This window comes from Dermochelys coriacea, chromosome 5, assembly GCF_009764565.3.
Source record: "Dermochelys coriacea isolate rDerCor1 chromosome 5, rDerCor1.pri.v4, whole genome shotgun sequence".
NCBI classification, from domain to species: Eukaryota; Metazoa; Chordata; order Testudines; family Dermochelyidae; genus Dermochelys; species Dermochelys coriacea.
The window spans coordinates 13663420-13682984 of NC_050072.1; the positions used below are offsets into that span (position 1 = coordinate 13663420).

The 19565-nt window shown below is 40.1% G+C and overlaps 1 protein-coding gene across 7 annotated transcripts in view; it reads right to left on the bottom strand.

Annotated features, from left to right (window-relative positions):
• Positions 1-750: 750 nt before the first annotated feature.
• Positions 751-19565, bottom strand: part of PIAS2 (protein inhibitor of activated STAT 2) — a 52677-nt gene continuing 33862 nt past the window's right edge. For 2 of the 7 annotated variants that reach the window (XM_038401823.2, XM_038401834.2), the window contains exons 3-14: positions 19147-19231; positions 17617-17667; positions 17402-17492; positions 16174-16308; positions 11594-11699; positions 10872-10945; positions 9559-9719; positions 8674-8807; positions 7799-7970; positions 5413-5552; positions 3300-3337; positions 751-1250 (exon numbers count right to left, since the gene is read on the bottom strand). In XM_038401823.2, coding sequence (XP_038257751.1) covers positions 1068-1250; positions 3300-3337; positions 5413-5552; positions 7799-7970; positions 8674-8807; positions 9559-9719; positions 10872-10945; positions 11594-11699; positions 16174-16308; positions 17402-17492; positions 17617-17667; positions 19147-19231 — 1370 coding nt within the window. In that variant the 3' untranslated portion in view covers positions 751-1067. Of the gene's footprint in view, positions 1254-3299; positions 3338-4837; positions 4896-5412; positions 5553-7798; positions 7971-8673; positions 8808-9558; positions 9720-10871; positions 10946-11593; positions 11700-16173; positions 16309-17401; positions 17493-17616; positions 17668-19146; positions 19232-19565 lie in introns of all 7 variants that reach the window. The other 5 variants (XM_038401832.2, XM_043514382.1, XM_038401822.2 and 2 more) reach the window with 3 other exon arrangements.

Sequence of the window (19565 nt, forward strand, 5' to 3'; positions counted from 1 at the left end):
ACGAAAGCTTATGCTCTAATAAATTTGTTAGTCTCTAAGGTGCCACAAGTACTCTGTATCATTTAAAGCTCAATTAGACAAAGCTTTGGCAAATATGCCCAGAGAACAATCCTGCACTGGACTAAAGACAGACTAGACAGATAAGGAACTACTCTGTGATTCCAACAGCTGCACTGAAGGACACAGTTTAGTTTTATGAACTAGTATGGGTAGGCAATTACATGAAGGAAGAACATGGATTTCATTGTCTGAACAGTGTTTTTTTGTTTTTTTTTTTTACTTTCCACCTTATACAAGAGGCCTGGCCAGAATTTAAAGGATCAAAGCCAGGTTCTGCATAGCAGTTTGTTTGTTGCGTTTACGCTATGAATTGAACGCACACATTAACATCTGTATGATGAAGGGTTTGCATAGTTTTTCTCCAAAATACACAAGGAAGAACACTTTAAGAATTTGCATTCATAAGTGAACAACACAGTCTGGAAACAATTTACTCATTTAGGATTTTTTTTTTCTTTTCCCATGGAAGGGAGAGGAAGGGGAAAGAAGGATGTAAAGAACAAACAAGTGTAGCATAAATCATGGCTATTTCACAAACCTTCCTTATTCTAAATGAAGTTTATTACAGGCTGCAGTGAAAGAATTCAGCAATGCAGACTTCTGTACCTTTTTCTTGTATCCAGGATAAACACATGCTGTTTTCATTCTAGAGTGGTTAAGTGCCTTTTTTATTTAAAAAAAGTTGTTTTATACATTATTGCTGTGTAGGAATCCATCCAACAACAAAACAAAGTCAGTTTCCCCAGAACAAGCCAAACAGTACATTTGTTCTGACTGGATCTTTTTTACTCCAAATATTTTATGACGGGGGGGGAGAGGGGGGTGAAAGAGTTCTAATCATTTCAGTTCCTACTGTAGATGTAGTTTTACTTGACTTTCAGAAGGCAACAGAATCAATCTGTCTCTTTAATAAATATCAAAATAGCTTCCAAGACACTGCAGTTCCTTCTCTAGTCATGACGAGCAGCTTTGTGCAATTACTCCTAGAGTTTTTTGCTGCCAGCGTTTCAGTCCAATGAGATGATGTCAGGAATGCTGCTCCCACTGCTGGTTATGACTCCTGTCTCACTCCTGCTTGAAGAACTAACGTGAGTGCTGCTCTCCTGGTGGCTGGTAGATGTGATGATATTGCCTGGGGTGCTGCTTGTTAAGGTTGAAGTGAGACTATCCAAAAACATAGGAGGACAGTACTGCTTGAAACAAACAATGATGCCGATAAGGAAGAGACTTAACTGCACAAGGGAAAATAAGCTCTGAGGATGCATCTTCCCTACAACAAGTTAGTTAACTTGCTAATAATACATGCATAATAAGAACCAGACTTTTACAAACCAGCAAGCAAGAATACAGCAAGCAAAGAATGCAACAAAATATATTCTGCTCATTTATTTGAGAAGGCTAGGTTAGTTTTAACAACACTTCATTACTTCTAATACATATGCTACAGAACATTTACTGGCATACTGTGAAATCTTAGTACAGAGCTGTAGCAAGGTCTTGTGTTGCTATGACATCTCATTAGTGGAAAATTTACCTCATAATTTGCAAATATACAAGTATAAGTAGGTCTCCTGTCATTTGTGTAATCACTTTGTATTTACATAGCAGCTTTAATCCTGAAGGACACAAGAGTGCTTTGCAAATTCTATGTCTACAAGAATCACTTCATCCATACCACTGAAGTGCAGCCACTTAACAGGAAGAGATACTTGACTCTAAGAACATTTTACCAATGACAAATGGGCTGCAATAGTCATTTTTTTTTGTAAACTAAACTCATGCAAATTCGAAATAGGTTTCCTGACTTGGCAGAAGCTCCTTTTAAACTAGCATTATGATGGCTGGATACAGCGAGGAATGTTTAAGGCACGACTAATCTCTACCAGGTTTTAACGAGTCCATACCCAAAAGGGATCAGAACATCTTCAGTCTTTACCTACTTGATGCACTCTAAAAACGTACTATACTAGTTTTTAAATGGATTCATACTGTTGTGGTGTCTTCAAAACCATCCCACTCTGGGACCTCAGGTCACAGCAAGTGTTTGGAATCGGACTGTAATGTCTGAATTGGCTGGAGAAGTTGCTTTACAGCAATATATTCAATCTATATCCTGTGTGTACAGTCTCTATCAATCCCAGCTTGGCAGCCTTTGGATCCCCAGCTCAGAGTCCCCTGCTATATGGCCCATCTGCAGAGACATGCAAAAAAAGAGGGCAAGAGCCCCCCCATCTGTGTTTCTGCAGCCTTGGGCCAGGAGAAAGTGGCAGGGCTGCTGGCTGAGCTCCTCCTCCCCACATCCCTACAGCTGCAGCCTGCTGCTTCTCCTTCCCTGCTATTAGGAGTCCATGTTGCCTCTGCCTCCAGCCTCTGACTTACCTCAGCTGTGTCTGCAAAGCAGGCAGCAGCACTGGGACTCCAGGAGCACAGAAGCAGCAGCAGGTTGCAGCTGTGTCTGTGTCGGTGGGGGGGAAAAGAAGAGGAAGAGCCTGTGACCAGGTGCCCTGCTGCTTCCTCCTTGCACAGGCTGCAGGGGGAGGTGCTGCTTCCTTACTGCTGGGCATCCCCACTAGAGGCACTGCGAGAAATGGGGCAGGGGTCCACCTAAACCTGTCATTTGTGCGTGTTTACTGTCCCTCCAAAAGTGTTCACATTTAAATTCCTGCACATGCCCCTGCCCATCTGACACACAAAGTACTATCGGACACAGCAACAGTAAGTACTTCCTTTTTCTCCAAGGACTGGACAGATGACAGTTGTCCTGAAAGCTCAGGAGAGGATCATAACCTGTCTCAAATCCTATTCTTGTCTTGGCCATTTAATTAAGATCAAGATCAAGTTTAGTATCCATTTAATATCTGATACAGCCTCCTACCTAAGCAGGGGACTGGACTGTAATAGGTCTGATACCCTACCTAGAGTCAGTTAAGTTATAAAGGGATGGAAACTTTCATGTTTCTGGGAAAAGGACACTAGCTACCTACCTACCTGAGGATTTGGGGGGAGGGGAGAGAGGGAGTCTTCCCTTATTGAAAAGTTATTCTATACTGGTCTATCATGGGATGCTTTGTGCCTTCCTCTCAATGTTTGGTACTAACCACTGTTTGAGAAGGATTCCTGACTAATCGGACCTCCCAACTAGTCCGGATAGTTTGCAATTCATTTTTCTGAAGTGTGTAACCATGAAAAACAAAAACACTTAAAAAATTAAAAGACATCAGTGCAGCCAGGAAACATACCTGTGGATCAACTGGGATTAGTGAAAGAAAATCCAAACCTAGAAAGATAAGAGATTAATGTTGTCTCCTCTGTTATCAAGAGTTGTACAGCTTCAAGAAACGTTTTATCATAGTTAAATTGCTTAGTGTTAGCTATAGAGTACTTAGTGAAGGACATGTGATAACACCAGTCTCAAATTATTAGGAGCCAGGAAAAATAAAGTTGTCTAGTTACAAGGTGGGTGTTTTCCCCCCTACAGCGAAGGTACAGCAATGATGGCGATTCACTGGATATACTGGAAAAAGAAAAGGAGGACTTGTGGCACCTTCGAGACTAACAAATTTATTTGAGCATAAGCTTTCGTGAGCTACAGCTCATGAAAGCTTATGCTCAAATAAATTTGTTAGTCTCGAAGGTGCCACAAGTCCTCCTTTTCTTTTTGCGGATACAGACTAACACGGCTGCTACTCTGAAACCTGTCATTATGCAAGGCACTGGATATACTGGGGTGATTTTAACATAGTTGCATACACTTGCATTATCTCCAGTTAGCTACCTCCTCATCTATGCAAGTCTAGCATAGCACAAGATTCACTATGTGACCGTAACTTATCAATTGGACATAAAGTGTGTCATAATATTAAGCATGCTGTAGAGAAGTAAGTCCACGACCAAACAGCAGGCCTCTCCTCCATCCAATGGCAGCCAGCAAGGAAACACTTCTATCATCATCCCTATGGTGTTGAAGCAGTCTGGAAACATTAGGAATGGAGAAGCAGTTCAAACTACAAGCTTCAAGGGGCAGTGACTGAATTTCTTCCATCTTATACACCTTCAGTGCTTAAGCATTTAGGGTAGAAGTTTCAAAAACAGAAGCCTACCAATGCTAGAGAGAGACTTTAGTCTTGTATTTTTGAAAATCCTGGCCTTGACTTCCCCATATTGACAGAAAGAAAGAAAAGAATAGAGAATGGAATGGGCTACTGTAGAACTCACCTCCTACTCCCTCCCTTGCCAGCCAGCCCTCGCCTCCAACTGGATCTAGGCAATGGTGTTCCCTCACCAGCAGGCTGTCTCTCCCCCCACCCGCTGAGAAAAATGGATGGGAGATTTGTTTCAAGAGATTTCTCTACAGCAATAAGGGATCCACAACTCATTGTGAAATTCTAGAACTTTAGTTCACTTTAACCGTAAGGAGAGAATTAAAGATGAACTGAAGGCTTTTCTGAATATTCTACACAAAGATACTGGGTTTTCTTAAGGGAGGCATGTTGGGAGGGAAGGAGCAATAAAAACCAGAGAGCACAGTGAAACACAGAGGAGGAGATTTATCCCGATGCCATCATCCAGGTGGGGGCTGGAACAGGAAAAAAAAAAAAAAAAAAAAAAAAGCACAAGTGCAGCAGGGAGGACACTGACAGGTCAGGAAAAGGGGTGGGTGTTGGCTGAAACCATTTTCCAAGGCTCTGTGTACTAGTGTAGGTAGAAAGAATCCCAAGAATCCTCACAAACAGCATTCTTGTAGAGAGCAAGGATAGAAAATACCACCATTTCCCACCTTCTGATTGCTATTAGCAGCAGTGTTGAAGAATGCATCATAGGCATTTAGGATATGTCTAGATAAAAAAAGGCAACAGAGGTCAGAGCTTACACATTGCAGCTCACACCTTAACCTTTTTCCTAGGCCAGACAGAGTCACACTAGGAATAAACCTCAATCAGCTAGATAGAGGTAAAAAGTTTCTCTCCTTTTCTAGGAGGCAAGATAAGGTTGAGGTGAGCTGTCACAATTTTAGATGCTTACTCTTCCTTTCTTGTGTTTTTGAAGCACATCAGCCAGGATCACACTAATAAAACCTAATCCATCACAGTAAGAGACTTCTCCTCTAGCTGATTTACCAAAACACACAAACTTGAGTTTGTGCTCATTAGAGCAATGTTTTTGACGTCACCATTTTGGAAGCTATACAACTGGAATCTGAGTGTGGAAAGACACCCTCGTGACCTGCTTTCACTGTTCTTGTTTAGGTGTAGCATCAGTGCAGCACTCAGTATAATCTGGCTCAGTAAGGCAATACTTCATTAGTTATTAGAATGTTGGACTATGTTAAAAAAAAAATTCACCACCACCTACCTGGCAAGTCTGATGACATACTGGATATCTGTGAGTGGTGGAATGGTACTGAGTAGTCTGTTAATGAAGGAGGAATAGCAGCAGGATCAACCGTTGTCACACTGGGCACTCTTACAGTAGATGGCTGATACATGAGAACCCTGTTTTAAACAGCATGGGAAATTACAAACAAACAATCTGGCTGTTAGTTAAGAGGAGAGAAAGTCTGCACCACAGTGCATTCTCATTCACAAGGTCACTATGTTACAACACAACTATAGTGTGGCTACTCACTACACAGTATTCCACTCTAATCTCCTCTTTCATAACAGTCTTCATTATAACATGAACGTATCTTGGCTCTCAACAGCAGCTGTGACATAGGAGCAAGTTGGCATTAAAACAAAGTACAGTGCTTCAGTCTTTATAAACACTATCATCCAGGAATATAAATGGTTATTTGTAAGTGAATTAAGTATGCTGGGGAAGTGAGGAACTGAGAACTAGCTGGAGCCACGAACAAGCTGGCACTTGTTTAAGCTTCCCCACATATCGCTACGCCCATGTTTCTCAATGCTGATCTCTAGTGCCACAAAGTTGGTCCAGCATTTATCAGTCCTCTCTTACCAATGTATGGTATGAAAAGACCAAACTCATCTTCATTCACAACTTAAAGCAAGAGTTAAATTCAGCTCTCCAAAAGGTCCAAGATAGTACAGTAATTCACTGGGCCAACTATCCCCTAAAATATTTGAAGATTTTTGTAACCCCGGTCAGCAATAAAAATTTACACACGAAACATGCCACAATGCACACATTTCTAGACACTGAAAATATGGCCTACAAGACATCTTAATTCTACAGAAGTAGAGCTGATGTTTTTGTGCTCAGAAAACAGACAGAAATACTTCAGACCAACATAGGACAAACATATGGCTGGTTGCACCCATCTTGCCACAAAGTGGTGGCAGCAGCACTATGAAAGGAAGTCATTGGCATTGGAGGTTATTATTAAACCTGTTCTTTCCTTAAGATATTTAGAACTATTTACATTTGCAATCAGTACCGAGAGAGGAAGAAGTCTGACTCCTTTGCTACTCTCACAACAAGTGATGGGAATGCAAAGAGGGTCACCACTGGAAATCTATGAAAAGTAATTTCATCTATAGACTTGCAAAAGAGCAGTAACACCCCTTGCTGCAGTGTGAACAGGGCATGCTCAATACTTCATCAGGTGAAAGAAGGGAGAAAAGCAGTAAGTTTTGGGCATGGGGTGAAGAATTTACTTGAGGAAAGACATGAGTGACTATGCTGTGATTCAAATGTTGTAGGAAATTTGATCGCGATCAGTCAGTAATGCCAGAAGGATGACCCTCTGGAATGGGTTGGTGGAGCAATGCTCAGCTGCAATAATGGTCAGACTAACAAATACTCCCCTTCTTTAGATGGGTATCTAAAAGTCTCTCAGGCCCCCAAAGTACTCCAACTGAAAAGCCCTGATGGGAAGTTATAGTCAGGGACTGCAGTTGAGTGATGTAAAAAAATGGGAGGGACCCAGAAGAGAAAAATGTTGGTAATGGTAAGTAACTTCACTGGAAGTTAGGAATCCTGTGTCTATCTGGGAAAAACATGGAGATGGTGAGAAGAGAACTTTTAGAAAGCAGCACTTCTGACTGTGCCCAACAAGAGCCACTGAACAAAATCATCCCCCTTGTAACTCTACTTAAGGAACAGAATTGTACCAGGAGTGAATATGGCCTTCTTATTTTTAGCAGGATGGCTTTTTTGCCATCTTCGCCAATCTTCTGGGGTGATGGTGGTTTTTTTGGTCCTTAACTCCCATTGTTTCTTCTTCTATCCCACTTAACTTTCCTCTCTCACACAGTGTTTTCTGTCTCTCTTCTGGCTGATGATCAGGTTTAAGAAATTCAGCTGCATACAGACTTTGGAAGGAAAAATCTAGGAGTTGATTCAACACAGTATAGTGTTTCCCTTCCAAGGCTGACATGCTGGACTTCAGCATATCAATAAAACAGCACTACAAGATTTCAGGAGGCAGGCCCTTTACTATTTGTGGTATTTTCAACCCTTAAATGAAAGCTAGTTTAGCAGAAACGCATTAGCATTTTGCACAGGGAACCCCCACCGCCACAGCTATCACACCAAGGGAGTACATTACTGCATACACAGTAAGTGATGGCAAATATCTGTGTGATGTAAAACTATAGAAAATAATCACCTGTATGAAGATACCATATATTCATATAGCCTTCTGCAAGAAACAGCCTAACAGAAGTTCTGATGTGGAAATTTGGAACTGCATACAGAAGAGATATTTACAAGTCCATCCACATGTTAGCTTATCTGAGACACTACAGAACAACAACTAATTTTAAAATTAACAAACCCTTTGGTTGGGCTTCCTTGTGTTTCAGACATAAACAGGCATTTCCTTTTGGCAGGAGGATCTTCCTCTTCATCAGAAGAGCTTTCTATTGTCAAGTCGATAACATCTACTTTCTTCTTGTTTACTTCATTGGCCACTGTCACAGAACATGGTTTGCTGACAACACTGGAACCTAAAGAAGAAGCATGATTGTTTAAGCAATGTTAACATAAGCCATTTCCATTTATGGTACCAATAGCTTCTCAAATTCTACCCTACTGAACTGAAACATTGCCCTTCTGGCCTCTATATATGAGATCAGAATTCAGAAACAACCTTGGGATTTCTACTCCTTGCACCAAAGATTGGGAACTACAAAGGCCTTGTCTACACTACCGCCTAAGTCGATGTACGTTATGTCACTCAGGGATGTAAAAAGACCACCCCCAAGTGATGCAACTTGCATCAACTTCCTGCGGTGTCTACACCATATTATGTCGCTGGGAGAGCGCTCTCCCATTGACTTATGTCTTCAGCGGACCCACTAAATTGACGCCACTGAAACAATCACACTGGTGCCGATTTAGCACCATAGTGAAGACCAGCCCCAGAAAGACCTGGATCATCCAGTGCATCTCTGTGTTAACCGAGGGGAACAAACTGCTTCTTAGGCCTCTCCCAGTGATAATGAACAGTCCATTTCCCAAAAAAAAAAAAAGAATATTTTGAGAGAGAAAGGGATGTTCTTTTAAAATCTAAATGGGTGAAGGGCCAGGATACTAAGCCCTCAAACTCTTTGCTGGTAGCTAAAAAAGGGTTATCCTCATTACATCCAAGAGTCAATAATGTTTGGATATTTTTATCTGTTTGATATTCAGTATCCAAAATATACATACTTTCTATTTTGGTACATTGAGGACTGGACACTTTCAGAGCTTCCTTCTTAGGCCTCATAGGACACCAAGAACCATCTTCTTGAAATTTAATCTCATCCACATCTGAACATTCATTAAGGATTTCCATAAAGAGCCTGGAAAATAAAGTTGACTTGCTGTAGTTTTGTTTGAAGTCCTGAGCTAAATCAGAAGTAATGAAGTTAAAAGCCAGCTACGATGGAGTGTGAATTACACCAAGGAAGCTATGGAGAAAAAAAAAAAATTCATCTACCTGGAGTATTACAACATTACTCTACAATCACACCGCTACAGCGGTCCTTCTCAATGGATTTCAAGTCTGTTCAGAATACCACAGCCTACACCCACTCCACTTGGGGAGCATTATTGGTATTTATGAACCTTTTCAGGGGAGTAATAGGGATTAAAGATAAAATTATAGCCTTGGAATAAATGCTTGACACTGATTTAAACAGTTACAGAATATTTTACGGTCCAATTCCATGCAAAGATTTCAGAGTACAGCCTGCCTATGTAAACACCTAGTGACATGGTGGATTCTCCATCACTTGATGTGTAAGTCAAGACTGATGTGTTTCCAAGAGATCTGCTAGAGCTCAAACAGAAGTTATAGGCTTGATGCAGGAATTATGGAGGAGGCTCTATGGTCTGGTGTTATGTAAAAGGTGAGCTTAGATGATCATAAATGGTCCTGTCTGGCATTGACATCTCTGAATATTCAAGGAAATAAAGTAACATTGAAATAAGATAGCCAGAAACTGAAAATCTCAATGTTGAAAGCATAGCATAGATTTGTACTTGCTATATTCATATTCTAAGATACAGAACTACTGTAAAAACAGCTAAATGAAAAACTCAATCTCTTACCCATCTAATATTAAACTCTCATAAGCTGCCTTTTTGTCACAGACAGGACAAATCCAGGTGGGTTTCTTTTCATTCATTTGTAGGTAAAGAGCAGCATCAAAACACTGCAGATGTGTGCAGGTAACAGCACGGCATGGGATTGTCAGTCTCATTTTTCCCAGCTGCAGGAAGATGCAATAGAAACAAGTATCACCATGACAGACAAGAGGGAACCGAAATACATTTTCAGAGATAACAATGAAATAAACCAATCACGGGATAAGAATGGTTTTCTGTTCTTAAATAAAGTGCCCAATCCCAAGGTCCTGGTATGCCTATAAATCCTATCAAAATCAACAGGAGTTGCATGTGCAGAAAGAATATAGGATTATGTCATTCACAGAGGCAAAACCAATGTTTCTAAATGTCAAGGCCCAGCACAGGCATTTTTAATAGCAGATTGTGCTGGCCCTATGTCTGTGTTCTATTGCTAAAATTATATTATAGTAAAATGTTTGCAGCAGTCATAATATTTTGTACCTTTTATCCCAGGATCTCAAAGTGCTTTATGAACACCGATTAGTGAAGTCTGACTTCTGAATTGGTATTATACCCACTTTATATGGGTAAACTGAAGAACAAAGCAGATCACTCAGCTGGTCACAGTCACACAAACAAATCATGACTGAGCCAGGAATAAAAGAGTTCTGACTCCCAGGCATCGCGTTCTTGTTAAAAAGATTACACTACTACAGACTTGAAGCATTATTTCCTGCATGATTTCAATCTAAATAGGCTGAAAGAGAATCCCAAAGTTATTTGTCGGTCTTATGCTTGGGTAATATTCAGTGACAAAGTGATCAAGAGTTGGCTTAATTCTTATAAAAAGGTGGCAAGTAGAACATTTGAGTCAGGGGATCTAATTTCTACTTCCAGCTCTGCCATTTATCTGCTGAGAAACTCTAGATGAGTTATGTCAATTTTTAATGCCTCAGTTTCACCCTCTTAAAAAAAAAGGGAGGGGGGGGTAAGGGGAGGGGAAGAGATGATAACACTTCCTCTCTTGTTTAAAGGGTCTTGAGAGGTACACATGATCAAGTATGTTGCACTGGATGCTCTCACAGAACTTTTATGTTCTAACTTGTTGACTGTTTGTATTTAAACAACATACCACTTACTAGATTATAGAAATTCCTCTTACAGCAAAAGCTATTTTATAAAGTTCTCAGTTGTGGCTTCTTTTTACAAATAATCCTACTTTGAATTTAAGATGAACAAAAAGAATGATTCCCCCCAAAATTTAATTGCATATTATACTTCACAACTTTACTTACAGGACACATCAGAGATACCCGCAAACTGGTTGTGGCAATTTCGCTATCAGGATCGGCAGTCAGCTTTTCTTTAACTAGTACAATGAAAAAAACAATTTAAATTATATTACATAACCATTTTTAAAAATGCCATTCTTACCACTCAGGTGTTTGAGTAGATACTCATTAATATATGGTTTAATTTTCACGTAAAGCCATCTAAATTGAGAAGCTAGGAAATCTGCTTGCAGCAAGTTATCAAATTTGCATTGATTTCCTATCTTAAGGCCCAATCCTGCAAACACTGGAAGGCAGAGTACTTACTGACATCAAGAGTAATCCCACCGATGACCCACAGCAGTTAGCACTAGGCACAGTGGTGTTTGCAGGCCCTAACCTATATATAGACTGAATCAAATACAACCTTTGAAGGGGGCCTCCAAAAAAGTCTTTAAACTTCACAGGAAGGTGAACGGCACCTCATACATGTGGAGAGATTAATGGATACTGATGTCAACACAAGTGCTACATTTTACAGCCCACCACTGCAGAGGTGCTCTTAGCAATATCAGAAGAGAGTGTCCAGGCCCTGAGTAGGTGTTCCCACATGGTCTGGAATGAGCAGAAGCAGTGCAAGCTCTCTCTCTACTGGGGATAGAAGACTTCTGTAAATCTGGTACCTTTCACCAATTCTAGATTTTTTTTTTAAAAAGCAACAAATTAGAAACATTCAACCAACTTACTTAGTGCTCTGGAATGGTCTGGGTTTCTGATACCTTTCATTTTTAACCTCTGCAAAAGCATGGCTGAAGTGAGCTGCCGAACAAGATATACAGACATGGAGTAGTTCTACAAAGAAAGAAAAATATGATTAAGGATGGAAAAGTTTCCCTGCCTTTTATTTTGAAAGACACCAATTTTATTTCATGCAGTAACAGACATACCTCACAATATAGTAAGATTATTTAAATATGCTAGTAGAATTAAATGTAAATCAATTCTCCGTTAGTTCAACAAAACAAATGGTCAAACCTTTTTGAAATATTTCTATAGATTAATGATAGGAAGAAATTCCATTTCTGCACTAAGTAAAACCATTTATTAGTCTGCTGACCAAAGTTTGAAGCTATTGCAATCAGTGGGATAAATTCACAATTGGTTCAAGATAGTGCACCTCTTCATAAAGTTCCACCCTCTTACACCAACAGAGAACTTGGCCAAATGTCAAGTCATGTGTTTGTCAGTTTTATGGTAGGTATCTCAAAAGGTGTCCAGAATATAACCCAAAACAGAATATAAAACTGTTTATACAAAAGCACATGCCTGCCCACATAATCATTATTAGTGCACATTTCAGACTAATTCTAACGCTATTACTTTCTCCCACATCTCTTTAGCAGGCTCCCAAATGAACAACTGCAGGAGAGTAATATGTCTAGACATCTCCAATACCAGTAGTAGAGTGGATCAGAGCTCAAGACGGGAGTTTGCTTCAGGGAAAGAGTAATAATGTAGAGATAGATTTAATTTCTTCTATCCTACCTCCAGTGTGCAATAGTTCTCTATAGTACAGTTATTAACATCTTGCATAGTCTAAATTGGATTACAAGAACTGGACTCCGATACTTCAATTGAAAGACTATTCCTCAGTACTACAGATCTCACCATCAGAAAATTTTCCCCGATTTACCCTAAGATTTCCCCTTCTTACCTGCAACCCTGTACTCCCAGTTATACTTCCTTTTACGAGGTCAAACACCACCTCCACCTGTTCTTGTTATTTATGTTAGAAGGCAATGTTAGAAGGCATATCCCACACATAACTGTCACTCAAATGAATGAAACAATATTTAACTTGCTCTTCCTGCAAATTAAGCACTCTTGGCCTCAAATAACTTTAGATGCTCTCCTCTGAACTCCCTCCAATTTGTCACCATCTTTTTGGTCAAACTCAGAACAGAGCACACTATTTCAGGTGTGGTCACACCTATTACCTTCCTGTGATATGATACAACTTTTTGCCATACATGTGAAGGTATTGGTCTATTTACTACTGTATCATATAGCAAAATCAAGCCTAGTCTAGTGTATACTTGTTCCATTACTACTTTTGAGGTTTCTCCATTATTGATCTGTTTTGGTCTATTTTTCCTTCCTTATATTTTCTAAATCAGATCTCAGTTTGCAATTTTCGGTCCTCACTGGTGTTTACCACTGCTCCTTAATTCATACCATCTGCTCATTTCATTAACTCACTTATCACTTCTTTCAGATCACCGATGAAGATTAAGATACTACAGTACCCCCAAAAGACACTTCCCCTCCAACAAAATGTGCTGCTTATAACCCTTTGTTTACAGTTCTTCACAGCCACTTTTCTTTCCTTTTAGCTATGGTCTTATGGCTCTCATCACTGTAGTATCAGAGTGCCTATTTAAATACAGAAACACTCCTAAGTATTTAAAAAATAGAAACAAAAACAACAACATTTCTTCCTCTGAAGCCTGTTGGAGGAATAGTTATGTCTGGGTGCACAAAAGTTGTCTACATGCATGTGAGGAGACTGAGGGAAGCCGGTGGTGGGGGGAAGAAGAGAGTTTTTGAATGAGATCTAAAGCAGTCTGCGATCATACTCATCTCTTGCAGGCACAAGTTCCACAGTGTAGATCCATCCAGCTCCTGTGAAAGTTCTGCATTCACAAGGCTTCCACTATCAGTTAACAGATTTATCACTGTTGAATGTAGCTATTGTGGGAGGTTATGATCACTGAGGGAGGGGATTTCTCAGAAGCTAGGATCAATACCATGAAAGGTTCCTAATTTCATGACAGAGACCTTGGACCAGACTACTGAATTCAGGGCTCAATCCGGCAAGATGTTGAGCACTCTGACTTGGATCGAGCAAAGGACTTCACCGTGTGCTTAGATTACATCTTATAAGTAGTCCCACAGGCTTCAGTGTCGGAGTACTTCGCACTTTGCACAAAGGAGCCTTGGGAACCAGTGCACAGAGAATACCGCATTGATGTATCTGCAGCAATCCATGTTGCTATGCAGATGGCTTGATGCGTTTAGCATCAGTTGTAGTATGTTTGAAATGAGATGGGCTATAATGTCATTAGACCTAAGTTGTCTAATCAGCTTTCCCACAGGCTTCACGTAGATGCGGAATGAGGGAATCGATTACAGGTTGTCTTCCTCTCTAATATTTATTTTACAGAATGTAGTTGTCAGGATCAAACCATGTTCCTTTTTTGAGTAAAGATACTACATGTTTCTGGCATCTCACCAGTTCTAAAGTTGGGAAAACTGAAGTGTCAGTCATACAGCAAGTTCCTTGCTAACTTCATTTAATAATCACAGGGCGACTATCTTCCAGACCAACTAAATTATAGATCTTGAAATTTTTCAAGTATCCCTTACCTGCTCTTTATCAATAGCCATTTTAATATGGTCCTCCTCACCTCCTAGTTGTCCGAACTCTTTCCTTTAGCTTTCTTGTCAAAGACATTTTAAAAAGCAAATTCAGTATCAACCTTTTCAGCCATCGATTTCCCTCCTTTATTAAAATCAAACTCCTTTTGGAACTAATTTTTCCTCTAATGCATTTTTTTCTAAAACACCCTTGTTCCCTTTAGCCTCTTGAAAGTATGTCTACACTACAAATAAATGTATTAACTTGGGTTAAAATAAGCAATAAAGACATGGCAACTCTGCTTGTAACTTGAGGTAGCAACTTAAGCTGTCATGTCTTCATTGCTACTTTAACTTACATTAGCTAATGTAAGTTAACAAACTCACCGTAAGCACACTTTTTTTTTGTGGCATAGCTCAAACTCAGTCTGCTCTTTTTGCTTATTTGTCTTCTCCATGAAAACTTTACATGAGTCTATAACTTTGTATGGCTGACTCCCTCTTTTTCCACTTGCAGTGTTTTGTTTTTTAAAAAAGCCTCATCTTTCAGCAGCTCCTAGTCTCATTTTACTTTACACAATTTATGTTGCTAACTTATTGCACTCCACTTTCATCACAGGCAGTGAAAATAAACTAATCCATTTTTCTGGTTTCTATGCATGGGTAGAATGCTTTAATACCTGAACTGCGCACACAGTGAAGATGAATGTTTCAATTCTAAAACAGTTTTCGTTTGAATTTTTAAAAAGGATCATGAAAACAGTTCTATTAATACAGGTCTCTTTTAAAAAAAAAAATCTTAAAACCTAAATTACTTGACAGTGGCCTTTGCATTTTCAAAAGAAAGTGAGATTTTCTAGAGCTGCTTTGAGTGGGTGGGTGTGAACCTCCCTGCCACCTGGAGTTCAAAATACTCTTTTCCACTAGAAACAATTAAAGCTTATATAAATTAAAAGGTATACCACAGCTCCCTTAGAAAAATGGAAACTAGGGAAAGGAGAGAATTACTTTGAGTCTCTTCCTCTCCACCCACCCTGAAGTCACTCAGCCCCTTGAGGGACCAGGCTCCATTTGCAACAGAGGATGATATGCTGCTCATTATAACCACAGATAATTATGCACATGCTCAGTTTTATCATGAGCAGTGCCACTGAACTTAGTGAGAGAAAAACTGGAGACCTAGCTATTTTCAAGTAATTTCTTTTATTTACTAATTGTGAAATTAAAATTGGTTTCATGAAAACATTACTTAAAAATGAACAGCATTCGGGTAGAAAATAGGAAACTCAAACGCATGTCTGTATGAGGGTGGCTGGAGACAAGGCATGTCTGGTCCTTTTCAAAATGTCTGCTCCTGTGCCCACTGACTTCTCTTACTGATCTTAATGGCCAGCTGCCTCATAGAAGACTCATGCTACAGAGCATTTTCTTTGTCACAAACTATATCAAGTTAGGAAATGGCAAGTTCCTCTCATTTCTAGTCATTTTTATAATTCATCTCACTACAAACAGTGAAAAATAAAAAAAATTGTTCTCTGAAGGAATTCTGAAGCCTTTTATATTATTGTTTTACTTTAATAAGTTTCAGGTGAAATGCTGGCACTGCTGAACTCATTGGAGTTTTGCCATTGACTTCAATGGCACCAGGTTTTCTCCTATAGTCATTAATCATGCACACGCTCTATGGAACTTTTCTGCAAGCCCTACATTCTTGCAAACTATTTAACTTTTTATTAAAGCTTCTAAGATAAATGTTTTCTTCCCAGCAAGCTACTGGATGGGAAGAGAGTTGAAATCTTTACAGTGAAGGAGTACAGGCAACATATGTTAGCACATCTCTGGTCAGCAACAATCAGGAAGGAGTAATACTGAGTCAGGTTATTCTCATACTTCAAAGAACATAGTTTACCTTTCCAATTTCAGATGCCCAAGAAATGGAGATCTGATTTGGTACTGCTGATGATAATCTAACTAGAGATGTAATATTCAATGGGCGGCCGGGTCGCTTCTGCTCAATTCCATTTTTTGGTGGTGGAGCATATCCCTGCAATAAGGAAGAAAAGAATGTCTCTAAAATTTTAGGAACTCCTCCAACTGCACTCCGAAATCTATCAAAGAGACACCATTACAAGGTTTTTGGAAAACAGAAGTTTTTATACAAAGTTAAAAATATTGTTTTCTGGAGTTATTTTTGGCACTTATTTTGTATTTTGCTATCACAAATCAGTTACTTACCTACCCTCCTCTCCCACCCCAATAAGCCTCTTTTAATCACTAGCAAAGAGACCTTAACTTCTGTCTAGCGATTGGGTATGCATCAAGTTACATGCTCTGTCCCGAAATTGTTATCAATATAGCAAAGTTCTGTACAGCTTTACAGAGCTGTACAAAGATTACCCATTTACAGATAATGTTCTCCTCCCTTTTCATCTACCCTCAAGCTTCAGAGTTCTAGTGCATACAAGTCATGACCTTGCCCAAATGTTAATTGTTATGAAAACACCTGCCCGTAGAAATGAGTCTCACATTAGCCTTCTTTGTGCTAGGGAGATTTTGCAAAAAATGTTTCCTACAGTTGCTAATATTGTTTGGCTCCACCACTTTTTGTCAATGTTTGTATTTGTCTATTGGCCTAGTATTTGTCTGTCCTTCATCCTCACCATGAATATTGCTATCTCCCAACAGCTATAAATGGCTCAAATTTTGGAGTGAGATATCTTCTACGAAATTTCCTCACAACTCCAGGAATTCAAGCCATCTTTTGAGCACAAAAAAAGAAAGCGCACTCAGATTAAAAACAGGCTACGTACAACCAAAGCAAACCTGTTAAGATTTTGCAGATGCTATGTAGAGAGGCTTCCCTCACAGCCACAGTCAGAATTTTTAAGAAGAATCTTTATGCTGCAATTTATCTATCTTTGTCACAAATGGACCAAAATAATTAATATCTACATAGTACTTTTAACGTGTAAAATGATACAGATCAGTAATTTGCACAGGCAGATTTGCACAGGAAAATTAGGCATAAATTTGTGAGCATATTTTTGAAAAAAGTCTCCCCCCACCACCACTTTAGACTTTAAGCACACTAATCTATCAGCAAAAGCTACATATTGAATAGAATTTCAATAACTTACCGGCAATGGAAATAACTTCCCATTTACTTTAATGCACAAACTATTGGGATAGTTATCTTCTTGAGGGCAGCTAGTCTCTGCTAGGCATAACCTATTTCCAAAAGAGAAATTTCATTTTTAAGTGATGTTACACTCAAAACTATTTACATATGCTGATTGTTTTAACTAAAATATATTTTAAGTATAAACTTAACGTAAGAAAAACCTTAAATCACCTTAGCTGAACTTGGACTGTGTAGTCCCTCCTGCCCCCTGGCAAGAAGTCCCTGTTGAGGGAAAAAGAAAAAGAGTCCATTGAGAGAGAGAGAGGGGCAGAGGTTGGAGGGGAAACAAAATCTCACACCCCAATTTATCACATTTTAAAAAAATAAAACAAACAAACAAAACAAAAAGAAGGACAGACCTGATCCAACATCTCTAGTTACTTTCAAGACCCTAAAGTTTCTCATTACTACACTACCCATGTAGTATAAGAACAAAGCACTTGTAACCAAAACAATCTATTTGTATTAATTAAAAGGATAAACTAGGTCTGTGCAAGGTCTTGGGACTCCAAGGCGGTTGTGTAGAGAGAGGACAGAAAAAAAAATCTGATGCCACCTGAGGGGGGAAAACCAGCCCAAAGGAGGTCTTCCCTACTGCACTGCACTCCACTGACAAACGAGGATTGAAGGTAGAAGCAGCCTCCCACCCCAGCAACTAGTGATGTAAATATCGTTTAAAAAGATAACAGATTTAATTGTTTAAACAGAGATTCGGGCCTCATGTGCAGGTCTCTCCATTTCAGGCAGGACCTTTGTTCCAAGGATGGCGCATCTCTCCTCCCTGCCTTGACCCAGACAGATGGGAAGGGCAGCTGAGCTCATACCAGGGATGACAACAGGCCTAGCCAGGAGAGCCTAGGGTAGTTGAGGGGGCCTAGCACCTCCCTCACATCCTCAGTACCCAGGAAAAGGGAGAGGGGCCACAGATACCTAGTTTGTCCCGATGCGGCCTCCGCACACACTCCATGCCACCCCAGCAGCAGCTTCCCTTACCAGTTTGCAGACTGCCTCTGCGGCCGAACCCCTTCCAGTGGCACAGGGAGAAGCCAGGGACGACTTCACCCCCCGACAGGGCCCGCAGCCCCTGCCCACCCCCCTGGCCAAACACGCACACCCTGCCTGGCTGGCCGTGCCTCCCCCATCCCTGCGAAACCCCTGGAACAAAAACTCTGCTGGGCTAGAGCCTTAATATCGACCCGGCCCCTTTAAGACGGGGGGGCTCCCAGTGACCCCTCGTGATGCCCACCCTTTCCTGGTTGCCATAATCACCTCTTGCCAGAACCTGGTCGAGACCCGCGCGCATGGGGTTAATGGTTAGGGTGGGTTAACGGTTAGACTAATACTTACCGGTCAACCGGTTAATATTTTACATCCCTACCAGCAACCAGGGAACATGGGAAGAAAACAGTCTGCCACTCTTGCAGCAGCCATGAAGGCAATTTGATTTCAAATAATCAGGTCCCATTTTCTTATTTAACTCCCTGATGATGTAGGATTGTCCCCCAACATAACCATTGTGTGTTTGTACAAACACTAGTTTTAGGTGTACTGAATAATAGGCTCCCACCCACCACTTTACTTGAAAGATTGTTCCACAGGTGGAGAGGTGTGAAGGAAGATTTTTCTGAAACTCCCCTGCAACTTTGCAAAAGCAGTGATTTAACACATGCTCACAAATGAATGCCAGGCACTCCCTCTTACCTGGAAATGCAGATTTCTCTGACTTGCTGAGGTGTTAAAGCAAAGATAAAAAACTTCTCTTGGAACCTCTGAATACTGCTCTGTACTGAGAGAAGACATGCAAAGCAGCTTTAAAACAGAATGGTCCACTAACAAAAGTCCAAATGATTGCAAGGCTGGTGAGTTAATAGTCCACAACTCTGCGTTCTTGGACAAAACAAAGGTCACATAATAATGGAGTTGCTGCTGATTGCATGCAATTGTCAATGAGGAATGGATATGAATCATTCAATTATAGTCAGATAGCTTAATATTAAAATTACATTTAATACTAAAATGACATTTTTGCCCTCTTCAGAAGCTTTGAAAACTAGGTTTATTTTATTCCTAGATTCTACAAGGGACTATCCAGAGTTGAAGTGTCCCAGAATTTTCACTGG